At 41.9% G+C, this 13,813-nt stretch overlaps 2 protein-coding genes and 1 long non-coding RNA gene across 9 annotated transcripts in view; 1 reads left to right on the forward strand and 2 right to left on the reverse strand.

Annotated features, from left to right (window-relative positions):
• DEAF1 (DEAF1 transcription factor) overlaps positions 1–2,852 on the forward strand; it is a gene marked incomplete at its 5' end in the record, with an annotated part of 35,786 nt that extends 32,934 nt beyond the window's left edge. For 4 of the 7 annotated variants that reach the window (XM_079970956.1, XM_079970957.1, XM_079970958.1 and 1 more), the window contains 2 exons: positions 731–820; positions 1,490–2,852. In XM_079970956.1, coding sequence (XP_079827082.1) covers positions 731–820; positions 1,490–1,594 — 195 coding nt within the window. In that variant the 3' untranslated portion in view covers positions 1,595–2,852. The remainder of the gene's footprint in view (positions 1–730; positions 821–1,489) is intronic. The other 3 variants (XM_079970961.1, XM_079970960.1, XR_013837441.1) reach the window with 2 other exon arrangements.
• A 4,841-nt stretch (positions 2,853–7,693) lies between these two features.
• Positions 7,694–10,587, reverse strand: LOC307202946. Its single transcript, XR_013833057.1, has 3 exons — positions 10,249–10,587; positions 8,041–8,672; positions 7,694–8,007 (listed from the first exon to the last, which is right to left on the reverse strand). It is a non-coding gene; the product is annotated as an uncharacterized lncRNA (long non-coding RNA).
• A 2,599-nt stretch (positions 10,588–13,186) lies between these two features.
• Positions 13,187–13,813, reverse strand: part of DRD4 (dopamine receptor D4) — a 35,010-nt gene continuing 34,383 nt past the window's right edge. The window contains exon 4 of the mRNA XM_079971121.1: positions 13,187–13,512. Within this exon, the coding sequence (XP_079827247.1) occupies positions 13,310–13,512 (203 nt within the window). The 3' untranslated portion in view covers positions 13,187–13,309. The remainder of the gene's footprint in view (positions 13,513–13,813) is intronic.

The following is a 13,813-nucleotide window of genomic DNA, read 5'->3' on the forward strand; positions in this document are numbered from 1 at the left end:
CAGGTTTCTCTTTCACTGTGAGAACAGGATGCTGGATCAGATGGGCCATTGGCCTGATCCCGCTAGCTCTCCTTATGTTCTTAAATTAATAAACATGTTTATTCATATCTAACCTTGTTTTGAACCGTATGTGCATTTGAAGAAGTATTGAGAAATGCTGCTTCCTGCGTACATGGAATATTAAAGAAGATATGGTAAAAATCCACAGTTGGTCTGTTGTATAAACACTTGAATATCTTTGGCTACATAAGGTCTTCACAACTGTAAAGTCAGAGGTATCCCTTCAAGGTGGAATCTACACACTTATTAAAAAACGTTCTGAAAATGATTTTTTTTTAAAGCATTTTAAAAAAATACATTGAATTTTCCATTAGGCTCACCATCGCCATCTTGTGACACGTATGTTGCACTTAAAACGTTTTATTTGCAGCTGTATAGCTGAGTCCCAAGCTGACTAGTATAGCCTTGGCTTCCTTGTTGATTCTTCCGAAAGACTGAAGGGGAGAAGTCTAGGGAACTGAAGTGCCTGTTTAATCCTTCCAAGTGCTCAGTTGCTGTAGGCAAGAGTTGATTATTTTTTTTAAAAAAAATAAAGTATTCCCTACACAGGACCTCTGTAATTGTGCATCACCTCTGCCCTTTATCATGTATCTCATACTATTAAGGCTTTGCAAGAGAGAGTGCTTCTTTCCTCCCCATTGACTTAGCTTCTCTGTCTGCATTGTGACAGCAATCCTGTGTAAACTGTGGTCGGGAAGCAATGAACGAGTGCACTGGCTGCCATAAAGTCAATTACTGCTCAACGTTTTGTCAGCGGAAGGTAATAAATTCCTTATACTCCGCAAAGCCAGAGAAACAAACACCCATGGCCTCTCACTTTTCAGCTGTCACCACTCATTTATTTCACTGAGACTTGATCAGAAGGGCTGCTTGGTAGATTCCTTCACGAAAAACCCACCCATCTGAAGGGCCTCCTGTTCCCATGTAAACCTACCCAAACATGAAGGTTATCTAGTGAAACCCAACTGGCAGGTTTCATTGTCTGCTGAAAAGCCCATAGCTTTTGATGGAAGCCCATTTAGGGAACAGTCCCCTCCCTCGTTTTATTCCCTGGCTCTTATCCTTTTGGAGCCATGTTAAAACATATTTTAGTTATTCAAGTCTTTTCATTTGGTAGTTTTAGGGCTGCTTTCAATGTTTGATTTTTTTTTTTTTTAAGATGTGGGTTTTAATTGAATTGTTGCAAAATTATTGTTTTTAGTTGGTGCTCTTAAGTTTCCAATAAGAAAATGTTTTTTGGAGAGACAGGGTATAAATGGAATTTTAGTTCCCTTTTGCTAAGTGATATTAGGATTCTGGTGTATGTACTGAGGGAATCTCAAAGCAGAATAAAACTAGAATTCCACAGCCCTTGCCCAGTGTTGCTACATTTTTCTTTTACTCGGTAACTGCTTTCATTACACACTCTTTTCTTTTTGCCCCTGTTCAGGATTGGAAAGACCACCAGCATATATGTGGCCAGGCAGCCACAGTTACTGTTCAGGCAGAAGAAGTGGATGTTGCAGACAATGTGATAGAGAAAGTTATTGTCTGAAGAGCCCCACCTCTTCCATCTATATGGACATGTGTAGGGAACAGACTGGCTGGACCAGTAACCCTGCTGTGAAGTCCTACTGAACTGAACTCATCAGAAGATCAAACCGTGATGTTGTTTACATGTTGCTGTTCTCTAACTGTGCCAAAACTGACAAGACACGGACAGGAGAACATTTAGGGGCTCTGCGTGCTTTTAAGAAAACTCTGGAACTTACATTATGTTTACAGTCCTCTGTGTGAAACCTCTGCAAAGCTGATGGGTAGTTTGAATTGTTGTATCCCACAGCTCTGGCGGGTTCTTTGAAGTGACTTAAAAGGTTCTTTAAAGTGGTTTATGAGACCTGTTTTCTTTTGAGGTTCCTCCAAAGTGGTCCACATGAAACTTGAATTGTTGCCATTGTTGTTCTCTCCCTACCTCTCATGTAACAAAACGAATATGGAACAGCCCATCCCTTCAGTGGGTTTTGTGTGCTGACATTAGGGTATACCTGGACTTTGACTCTATCACTGATTTTAGTTTTGGTTGTTGCGTTCTTCCATCCCACCCCCTGCAAGACAAAGTTCTCCGACATATTCAGAATTCTGTATTGTGCGGATACTGAGCAAACTGCAAAGCAGTCAGAAAACTTCCTGTCGCATTCACTCTGAGTGCCAATGCAAATCTGTGGTGTCTGGACGGCTATAAACAATTGATTTGAATGGCTATATAACAGTTGATTTGTCCAGTATCACCAAAACCTTGAGATTATAGCACAGCTAGACCTAGCCAATTCACACACCTCACATATAAAAGGCCACCTTGTCTTGCACAAAACACCCTCTTATTTACTCCTGAGGAGAAACTGAGAAGACTGCACTGTGTCTACGGAGGTCACTATCATTTTAATTTTCACACATCTCAGTTTGTTTTCCACCCCCACCCACTTCACTCCATAAAATAAATGATAAAACATTCTCTCATATCTCTCTGCAAGAAAAAGCTCAGCACTAATCAGTAATCAAATCAGTAAAACTAATACTTTAGAAAGAGTTTACAGCTCTGATTTCGTGCTGCCAGAAATAAGCAAGAAGGTGCAATTGTGCGTTTCACTTTATTCCTGCAAGGGAATTGATTTGAAAGCAGCACCTTCCTGAGTGTTAAAATTGCAGGATATAAAATGAACATTGGTTTTAGGCCATATTCGTTCGTATAAAAGGAAAACATTTTTGGGAGTCGGAGGAATGAGAGAAGCACAATAAAATGTTGCTGATATTGATAGCACTTGCCATTTTCTTTCCAGTGTCTGTCCTGGTCCTCGTATTTATTTATAAATTTGCATTATACTTAAAAATAAACTTAATAAAATAAATAAAGAGTGGCTGCGCACAATCAGATGTTCCCCAAATAAGGTCGTGCTGACTTTTGCTTCAGTGCAGCATTGAAAAGCATAATGTTACTCTGGCATTGCAAAGACATTCACGAGTGCTTTGCAAATGCATTCTATATATAGACTTTCAATTGCACTTTGGTGTAATTTTAGGGAGGAAGGTTGTTCTTGATCATGCCAAATAACTCTGTTGCCAAATTTCCAGTTCTGGCTGCAAAGCTTTGAAAACTTCTAAGCAATGAAACAGCCCATCAGAAAGTCTTAAATAACAGCCAAATAGTGCATTTTTCTTTCATCCAGGGAAATCAGAGCTTTAAAAATCATGTCTCTGCGGTAGAGGAATTTTTCTTGCACCTTTTGCAGGTTAAATGTAATGAGCAGTATTCTCCTCAGTAGAAAGTGTAAAGTAAGAGGAACTTGTATCATCACCATTTTGGTCCTTATGCTGAGAGTAATATAGTTTATAATCAGAATGTGGGGAAGTTATACACCTGTATGTACTTGACACACATCCCACACAAGAGGAATGCTTCAATGTCACCTTGTCCATTTTGTGTTGACCACTCTTAGGGATACAGCGTATTTTTTGCTCTATAAGACGCACTTTTCCCCTCCAAAAATTAAGGGGAAATGTGTGTGCATCTTATGGAGTGAATGCAGGCTCCATGGCTTCAAGGAAAGCAACACAAAGCCTCCGAAGCACAGCGGGAGCAATCCTGCTGCGCTCCAGAGGCTTTGCATTGCTTTCGTTGAAGCTAGGAGAGCAAGAGGGATTGGTGCGCACCAATCCCTCTTGCTCTCCTGGCTTCGCTTCGCTGGAGAGGCGCTGAACAGCTTTCCCTCTCTGCACAGTGCCCCTTCAGCGAAGTGGGAGGAGAAATGGAAGGGGCTCCGCTTCTCCTGCCGCTTTGCTGAAGGGGGCGCTATGCAGAGAGGGAGATATATTTTTTTTCTTGTTCTCCCCCTCTAAAACTGGGTGCGTCTTATGGTCGGGTGCGTCCTATAGAGCGAAAAATGCGGTACATGGCAATAACATTACCTCAGTCTCCATTTCAGTGGGGTCTTTTGCAAGAAACGTTGGCTTGTGTCCAGTGCAGTTTCATGATTAGCAGTCAATGTGAGCAAGCAGTATGTCTCCGGTGTGAGAGGAAGAGGCAGAAACTAGGAAATGCCCTTAGTTTGGATAAGGTAGGGTCTTTGCCTTGCTCTTCGAACTAGAATATGAGCTTATGGGCGAATGGGAAAGATATCTGCAAATGCTTTTAACAGGTGTCATCACTTTGTGGTGAATCTTGAGGCTAAACTGGGCTTGTGATCCCAAATCACGAGGCAAAGGGCAAGATGGCACCTGCCCAGTTATAAAATCAAACAGGACTAGCAGCTGAAACTTACTTGAACACGGACAGTGGGGCAGCATCCTCTATCACACCTGGGACAGCAGGCTGTCAAATGTTTGATGGTGGGGAGAAAGAGGGAATGGAAGAGAAGATAGTAGCAAGGGAGGAACGTGTGCCAACGCATTTCCTTGGATGCAGATGAGGAGACATGGGAGAGTTAAGCAAGTGCTTCATGGCAAAACCAGGGTTTGGAGGTTGAAAGAAGGGAGAGTCCTGATATTTCCTACCTCTTTAGGGTTGTCTTGATTATCATCTCCCTTCTGAATGGAAAGGCCACCAGTGCTATCTGCTGCGTTTGTGCCACCCTGACCTTTATCTGATGAAGATAAGAGCTGACTCGACTCTTAATGGGCTGCAAAAGGAGATGGACTTGGAAAAAGGAGTTGCTTCTTTTTCAGTCCCATTCCTCATGTCTTCTGCTAGACTTTGGCCTTTTGTCAGAGGAGCAGTGCAATTCAGCAGGGAAAGGAGACCTTTGCAAGGAGTAACTGGGTTCAATAGCATCAGGGTGACTGGGGAAACTGAGCTCAGCAGGGTTGCTTTGCATGGTGCAAACCTAAGGGTCAGATTTAGAGCACATATGAAACAAAAATATGTCCCAATACCAGGTGTATGCCTACATCTCCCAACTTCTTCCATGGGGGGCAGGTGCCTCTCTTCTCTCTCACAACCGCTCCAACTGGTTATGGCAAAGGATCTAGATTGGCAGTTCAAGTTAGACACATGGAAACCTTTTTTTAAAAAAGAGAGTGAGTTGAGTTGTTCTCTGCAAGAATCGTATTGTGCTGTCAGTTCTGCTAGAAGATCTGATGTGGGATCAATAAGCTTTGAGGCATTTCAATGCTCTACCTCCAACTATGTGCAACCGATATATTGGTAAATAAATGCAAATATTTCAAAATGGCAGTTATCCTTCAGTAACCTCATTCCAAAAGAAACCAAGCCCAGGGAAGTGCTAGAACCTCTTAAACATTTTGCCGCCAAGAGAAGTGTAGCATGCAGAACAATATACTCTACAGCAGTTCAATCTTCCTTCCTTTCATGGTCATGCATTTTCATGCACCTCTGGCTACTGACTTCCTTCTTACTTTCCTCTCCCCTCCTCTTTTCCCCAAGGCCCAACTTTTTCTTATCTGACCAGTTTAGCGGACAAAATGTCAGGAAGCTCCATGTAGCTTTGCCTAATCACAACTGAGTGGTGCACAGCCTGTGCAAGAGGCTAAGCCTCCTTGGGAACACATTTTGTGACTCTTCAAGGCTTCTTCCCTGCTGGTGCTGCCCTGCTGTGTAGTTCCTTGCTTATACTATCATGCTAGTTGCCATTAGTTGTACAAAAAGGCAAGGCATGGGAGGGGGCCGCAGAATTATATGAGGCGTTAGTGTTGGGCATTAACAGAGGCAAATATTACCCAGCTTGTGTGCTGCTAGTTCTGCAGACTCTCCTCAACAGGACTCAATAGAAGCAAATAAACTTAGGATTGATGTTACCACCACCCAGTCTTGGGCTATGTAGACATTCATGTCTTAAAATGCAGCGAGACTCCTCTATTTCTCAAGTTGCATTTGCAAGTCGGTGTGCACACCAGAGAGGAGGCAGGCATGTCTTTACCTGAAGTCCCCTGGAACTCCTATTCATGAAGCTGTCATCTGCACATGTGCAACGGCTGTCTCAAAGGGCTTAGCCGTCAAGCGAATGTGGCTTCCATTTTCAAATTGGATGGAAGCTGGTTTAACGGAAAACACACTGAACTGTTGGCAATTTGGATGCAACTCAGCTTACAGAAGAGAAGTTTGCATGGGGTTAAGATAAAGTGAGGGACCTCCACATTCCCAGACCATCCCTGATCTTTTAACCTATCACCTTATTTATCTCCTTGCAGAGTGATACATCTTACATTTCATTCCGTTTACAGCTTCCTCCTCCTCACACTTCCTCTCCTGGACCTCAATATTAGAAGTAATCTTTAACTAACTATGGCTACCTTGTTCAGCTCTACACTAGTTAGACCAGAACTGGAAACTTTTCTATCCAAGATATGTATCTCCTACAATAAACCACTTTATTATTTTCTTACCAATGAGCATCTCTCTCTGAGTGTGATTGCAGCAGGTAAAGTGTACACTCTAATCAAAATTCCCCAGATGAACATTGCTCACTCTGTACATTAAAGGGTAACTGGACCTTGTCACCCCAATACAAGAAGAAGAAGAAGAAGAGTTTGGATTTGATATCGCGCTTTATCACTACCCTAAGGAGTCTCGAAGCAGCTAACAATCTCCTTTCCCCTCCTCCCCCACAACAAACACTCTGTGAGGTGAGTGGGGCTGAGAAACTTCAGAGAAGTGTGACTGGCCCAAGGTCACCCAGCAGCTGCATGTGGAGGAGCAGAGACGCGAACCCAGTTCCCCAGATTACGAGACTACCGCTTTTAACCACTACACCACACTGGCTCTACAAACAGTAGTAGTTCTCAAGAAACCGCAGGATAGATGTGGATTGTGGCTAATGTGTACACCAGGGGTGGGAGCATGCTAGAGCCATAGCAGACCGTCTTAATTTCTCAGTCTGAAACTATTCAGGATAAATGTTGAGAAACTGAAGCAGATATAACCGAAATAATATACATTTATTTGCCCGTAGTTTTTCCTTACATTTCTCCTCCTCCCCTTTAAATGCAGTTGTGGAAGCTGCAACAGGAGACTAACAGCTAGAGAAGGAAGGAAATTTTACGGCCTCTTCCTGTATTTTTCTGCTAATAATTTATCCCTCTGCAGTGCTGCTTTTCACCCTATATAAAAAAAAAGGGGGGGGGGAAGGCTGGGTTAAGAAGCTCTACACCCACTTACCAGTCTTCCACTCCAGTCTCCACACCTACTTTTTGTAATTTCCAGCAGGGAACTGACTTCAATGTTAATTAGAAATCCACGTCAAATTGTCTTTTGATTCTATCCCATTGGTACCATTGTGACACCTAAGCAATTCAGGAATCATCTCCAAAAGAATTCCCAAGGCAGAAGTCTTCATGGCTACAGGATTCTGTGCACATCTTTACATGATTCGTGAACTGCCTTGGGACAACAGTCCTTGGTTAAATCTCACTTGGTTGGCACATTTGAAGGTTAAAATTAGAACAGCAAATGTATTACAAAATAGCGAGTTGATTTAATCATCTGCCTCTTAATTAATATCATTAGATGCAAATAACCGAATATATTACCTGAGCTCAATAGTGTGTTTGTGTGTGTGTGTGTGTGTGTGTGTGTGTGAGAGAGAGAGAGAGAGAGAGAGAGAGAGAGAGAGAGAGACAGAGAGCGCACACACACACTGGTGCTATTTAGGGAGGAGAGAGAGAAATTCAGTTCAGTTGCCTTTGAAGGTTAATCTGCTGAATTCAGACTTTTTGAAATAATAGAACATAGCCATCTTTTGAAGTTTACATTCTTCCTATTTTGCAATGCTGGTCACCAGCCAAGTAATATGTACAAAAATGCAAGTAGTGGAGTATCATGTGCATAAAAAAACTAGTGTGGGGAGGAAACTTACAAACTGCATTATTTTAGGGGAAAATGCTCTCCAAAATGTATATGTTAGGCAAAATGTGTAAGTATGAGAAATTCACACTAAAATTATGATGACTTTTTAAAACCTTTTAAAAATGACTTTTTAAAATTATGGTGACATTTTTTAAAACCCCACAAACTGATGTGAACTTGAGAACTGAATTTGAGATTGGAAAAATGGGAAACTTAAGAGAAACCAGAATTGACAGATTCAGCCATCCCAAGCATAATTCCAGCCAAACTGCAACTCCTATGTATGTATAATATCTGGAGATATTAGTTCCTGGGTGTACAAGAAAACCCTGCCAGGCTCTGTTTAAATAACCCCTGCTGTGCATGCAAGGAAGGTAATGAAGTGTGAGATTGGCCCAGCCTGAAAATTGGCTTGCTTCCCTTCTTTATTACCCTTTTGGACAGTCATGAATCAGCAAGAGGTCTCTTACAAGTGGATTGCAAGAGCTTATTGGGAAATAGAAACAATAATTTTGAAATATTCAGCAGGAAGCAGTACATGCCCGGGTTTATATGGAGTTAGTTCAGCAAAGCATGTCTTATAAACTCTGTGTGCGCATGAGATTTTATCTTTAATCAGGCAGACATCCTGTTTGTGTTTTCATTTTGTCTGGAGCATCATTATATAAACTGGATGGGTTGTCTTAAATTGTAGGGATAGTGATTCCAGGGATGAATGGAGTTTGATGTGTGGATTTGGGCCTTAGGAGAGCAGGGGAAACTCTACAAGGTATTTTTCCTATACAGGTGAAACTCAGAAAATTAGAAAATTATGGAAAAGTTCATTTATTTCAGTAATTCAACTTAAAAGGTGAAACTAATATATGAGATAGACTCGTGACATGCAAAGCAAGATATGTCAAGCCTTTATTTGTTATAATTGTGATGATCACGGTGTACAGCTGATGAAAACCCCAAATTAACAATCTCAGAAAATTAGAATATTAAATGAAATCAGCAAAACAAGGACTGCAAATAGAGCAATATTGGACCTCTGAGAGTAGAAGCATGCATATGTACTCAGTACTTGGTTTGGGCCCCTTTTGCATCAATTACTGCTTCAATGTGGCATGGCATGGATGCTATCAGCCTGTGGCACTGCTGAGGTGTTATGGAAGACCAGGAAGCTTCAATAGCAGCCTTCCGCTCTTCTGCATTGCTCGGTCTCATGTCTCTCATCTTTCTCTTGGCAATGCCCCACAGATTCTCTATGGGGTTCAGGTCAGGTGAATTTGCTGGCCAATCAAGCATAGTAATTCCATGGGCATTGAACCAGGTTTTGGTACTTTTGACAGTGTGGGCAGGTGCCAAAGTCCTGCTGGAAAATGAAATCAGCATCCCCATAAAGCTCGTCTGTGGAAGAAAGCATGAAGTGCTCCAAAATCTCCTGGTAGACAGCTGCATTGACCCTGGACTTAATGAAGCACAGTGGACCAACACCAGCTGATGGCATGGCTCCCCAAATCAACACTTCACACTGGACTTCAAGCATCTGGAATTGGAAACTTCACACTGGACTTCAAGCATCTGGCATTGTGTGCCTCCCCATTCTTCCTCCAGACTCTGGTCCTTGGTTTCCAAATGAGATGCAAAAGTTGCTCTCATCAGAAAAGAGGACTTGGGACCACTGAGCAACAGACTAGTTCTCCCCCCCCCCCCCCTTTAGCCTAGGCAAGATTCTTCTGACGTTGTTTCTTGTTCAGGAGCGGCTTGACAAGAGGAATACAACATTTGAAGCCCATCTCCAGGATCTGTCTGTGTGTGGTGGCTCTTGAGGCACTAACTCCAGCCACAGTCCACTCCTTGTGAAAGTCCCCAACACATTTGAATGGTCTTTTCCCGACAATCCTCTCCAGGCTGTGGTCATCCTTGCTGCTTGTGCAGCTTTTTCTTCCACACTTTCCCCTTCTGCATAACTTTCCATTAATGTGTTTTGATACAACACTTTGGGAACATCCAACTTCTTCTGCAATTACCATTTGAGGCTTTCCCTCCTTATGGAGGGTCTCAATGATGGCTTTCTGCACAACTGTCAGGTCAGCAGCCTTCCCCATGATTGTGCTTCCTACTGAACCCGTTGCAGATGTTATGGATTGAATAGCTACTGCACCTTTTCACAATATTCTAATTTTCTGAGATTGTTAATTTGGGGTTTTATCAGCTGTACCCCATAATCATCACAATTATAACAATAAAGGCTTGACATATCTTGCTTTGCATGTCATGAGTCTATCTCATATATTAGTTTCACCTTTTAAGTTGAATTACTGAAATAAATGAACTTTTCCACGATATTCTAATTTTCCGAGTTTCACCTGTATACTTTCAGCTTCTTGGCTCAGGTCAAAATTTTCTGCTCTTAGTATATGGAGACCTTTATTTCTATATGGAAAAAATATTTTAAAACTATTTTTTAAAATATTATTTATTGATTCATCTGTCGAGTTCCTTTTTTTTTTTTTTTGCCCTGATTTTTCACATAATTTGTCTGTCATCATCAGGAAAAAGTTTAAAGATGCTAAGAAAGTTCCCCTGTAGGATTTCATGATGAACTGGAATTCCTTGGACTGGGTGGGCTGAGAATAGGGCCGGCTTCTTGCTCAGTTGTTGTGATTCTTTGGTCCCAGCCTATTAACTTCCCAAATGGGATGATAGACTATCCATGGAAAGATGTCAAGAGGCAGAAATTAGAAGGAACTTTAAATTCTCCTAAAAGCCAAACTAACGGAATATTACAAAAGGGGGGGGGGAGACTTTATTAAGTATGCTCTGCAGGTGGCTTTCACAATGCTGGGTTTTCAGTCTAGTGGAAATATTATGCATTTAAAAAAGAAAAATCAACTTTGTAGAGCTACCTGCACAGCGTACTTCATACTAGAGGTCATCAGAGGGGTGCATCTGCCCAAGAAGCTGCTCCTCTGACGAGCTCTGTGTTGCAGTGGGTCAGTGCATCTGGCTGTTAACCAGAAGACTGGTGATTCAAGCCCACCTAGGGATAGCTGTGGAGAGGATTCCTGCATTGCAGGGGGTTGACTAGATGATCCTCATGTTCCCTTTCAACTCTACAATTCTATGGTTCTTTAAGAGAAGGCAGTCAATCATTTCCCTGGTCCATCTCAGGTTCTGTTCACCCACCAATCTTTTTTTTGTCTTGCCTAGAATCATTCTGATGAGATTCCCAAGCAAATGAAGGGAAGTGGATGGGCCATAGCTCAGAGGCAGAGAACATACTTAGAGGGAAAAGATCCCAGTTTCAATCCCTGATGTCCCCAGGTGGGTTTGGGAAAGTCTCCTGCCTGAATCCCTGGAAAGCCACTTCCAATCATAGCCAACAATAGATGGACTGATGAGCTGACTCAGTATAAGGCAACTTCCTACATTCCTATGAATGAATTGCTCTCCAGCTACCCTGTTCCAAGGATCCTTAGCAATTAAGTGTCATGTCTGCTCCATTCCCATAACAAGTTCCACAGACTTGCCTGGTGGAGATCAATACGGGCAAAATAAGCAAAGCATATTGAACTGCAATCTCTGCTTTTACTGCTGACTGCTGGCCTTCAGTGGCCACAATTTATGCAGAAGTGTACATAAACCCATATCATGCTTATCTGGACTCCACTGAACTAGGTATTTTAATCACTGCACGCAGGTCAAACATATAGTACAGTGCTACCTTGGTTCTCAAACTTAATCCGTTCCAAAACCAAAGCGTTCCAAAACCAAGGTGTGCTTTCCCATAGAAAGTAATGCAAAACAAATTAATCTGTTCCAGACATTTAAAAAACAACCCCTAAAACTGCAATTTAGCATTAATTTTACTATCTAACGAGACTATTGATCCATAAAATGAAAGCAATAATCAATTGTACTATATTGTAGATGATAACCCCCTTCGGAACTTGAAATATGGGTCCCCTCAACAAAAATTTAAAATTCGGCTTTGTAATTCGGAATTTAGGTGATGTGATGTGATTTGATTTGATTTGATTGGTCGGTTAATAAAAATTATTTTAAAAAATATATTGTAGATGATAAAAATAAAAATTTAATTTTTTTCTTCCCTGTGCTAATGATAGTCATTGTTTGGGTGGGGGGGCTTTTATCCATTTTCGCAGTCACACAATCAATCAATCAATCAATCAATCAGTAGCAGAACTGGGTTCCACACAGTCACAAAAACAAATTATCCGGAAAAGCCTCAGAAACAAAAACACAGAATAAATAGCAAAAACAAAAGCGCCAAACTTAATCCATTCTGGAAGTCCGTTTGACTTCTGAAATGTTTGAAAACCAAGGCACAGCCTCTGATAGGTGCAGGTGCCCCAGAAACAATAGCCGACAGCCGCATCGGATGTTCAGCTTCCAAAAATCGTTCAAAAACCGGAACACTTACTTCTGGGTTTTTGGAGTTTGAAAACCAAGGCGTTTGAGAATCAAGGTACCACTGTACATACATGACACACATTTTCCTGCCATGTGTCTTTCCCATGCTCAGAGCCTGGTGAAAATTGTGCTATGCCTCTGATCAAAGGGTGTGGAACTGGCCAATGTTGTAGGCTACAGTAGTGGAGGGGATAGATTGCTATAGATATGGTGGCCATGTTTGTTTTCTTCCCCCTTTGCTCAATTCCATAGCCCTTGCGAAAGGCCCCAGGCAGAGATAAACATCTATTGGTGACTGTCAGTTATATGGTAGTTATGTTTTAAAATCCTTTTATTTTAATGATATAAAATAATAACCGTTAGAAACTAGGAAAGGTTTTACAGCACCACCAGAAGGTGCTTGAATTCTTTTCTAGGGGAAAATGATACCATAAATTGGGGTGGGGGGCAACCACTGCAAATGCTTCTTAGCACATGCTGGAACTTGGCATGTAGATGCACACTTGAAGGTGGTACACAGGGGTGATGACACGTTTGTTTTAGGCCACATCAGCAGTCTCACCAAAAGTAGTAGCCTCTCTATCAGCCTTCCCCAACCTGGTGCCCTCCAGATGTTTGCATTACAGCTGCCAGCAGCTTTAGCCAGCATGACGGGAGTTGCATGATGGGAGTTTCTCTTCAAAACATCTGGAGAACACAAAACTAGAGGAAGGCGGCTCCATCTGACAATAAAAGAGTTATTTGAAAAGATCATTTGTGCCGTGGATAAATGGCTATGTCCATAATTGTTGTGCATTCAAAAGAGGAACTGCATTGTTGTAGCATCTGTCTTCACCCAACCGGAGGAAAAAAGACTGAAGCACACAGTAATGTAGCAAGAAATAAAACTTTAATAAACTATACAAAGAAGTTAAATTTGTCTGGCTCTTTGCCTTGTGTAGTACACTCTGTTTTATATTCAGAATCCAGTTCTATGTTTAGAATCCAGCAATGTTAGCAGAAGATGTGCAAAACTTTGCGGAAGTAGTTCCTAAATTCAGTGTTGAAGACGGTGTAGATGATGGGGTTGAGGGCACTGTTGACGTAGCCCAGCCATGTCACAATGCTGGTTACCTCACTGGGGATGGTGCAGGAGTGACACAAGGCTCTGGTTATGTGGACCACAAAGAAAGGAGTCCAACAGAAAAGGAACACACCTGTGGCAGACAGAGAGACAAGGACAAACAAACTTAAGTTCTGATTGCTGCAGGCTCCCCACGAAGCCAGAGGTCAGGTAACTTAAATCTTCAAATCTCTGTGCCTCCGTTTCTCTGATGCAGAAGAGTTTCATTCAAGAATAATGTCAATTAGCAACTTGGAAAAGTGGAATGGATTCTACAATGCGAGGTGAAGTGTCGTTAGTAAGTTCATGACCCCCAGTGCTATTTCTTTATAACTCCTGAATCAGGAGAGGCAGTGAAGTCCTGGCTCAGTGTCTGGACCCAACACTGGGCTGGA

This window comes from Podarcis cretensis (genome assembly GCF_951804945.1).
Source record: "Podarcis cretensis genome assembly, chromosome: 1".
NCBI lineage: Eukaryota > Metazoa > Chordata > Lepidosauria > Squamata > Lacertidae > Podarcis > Podarcis cretensis.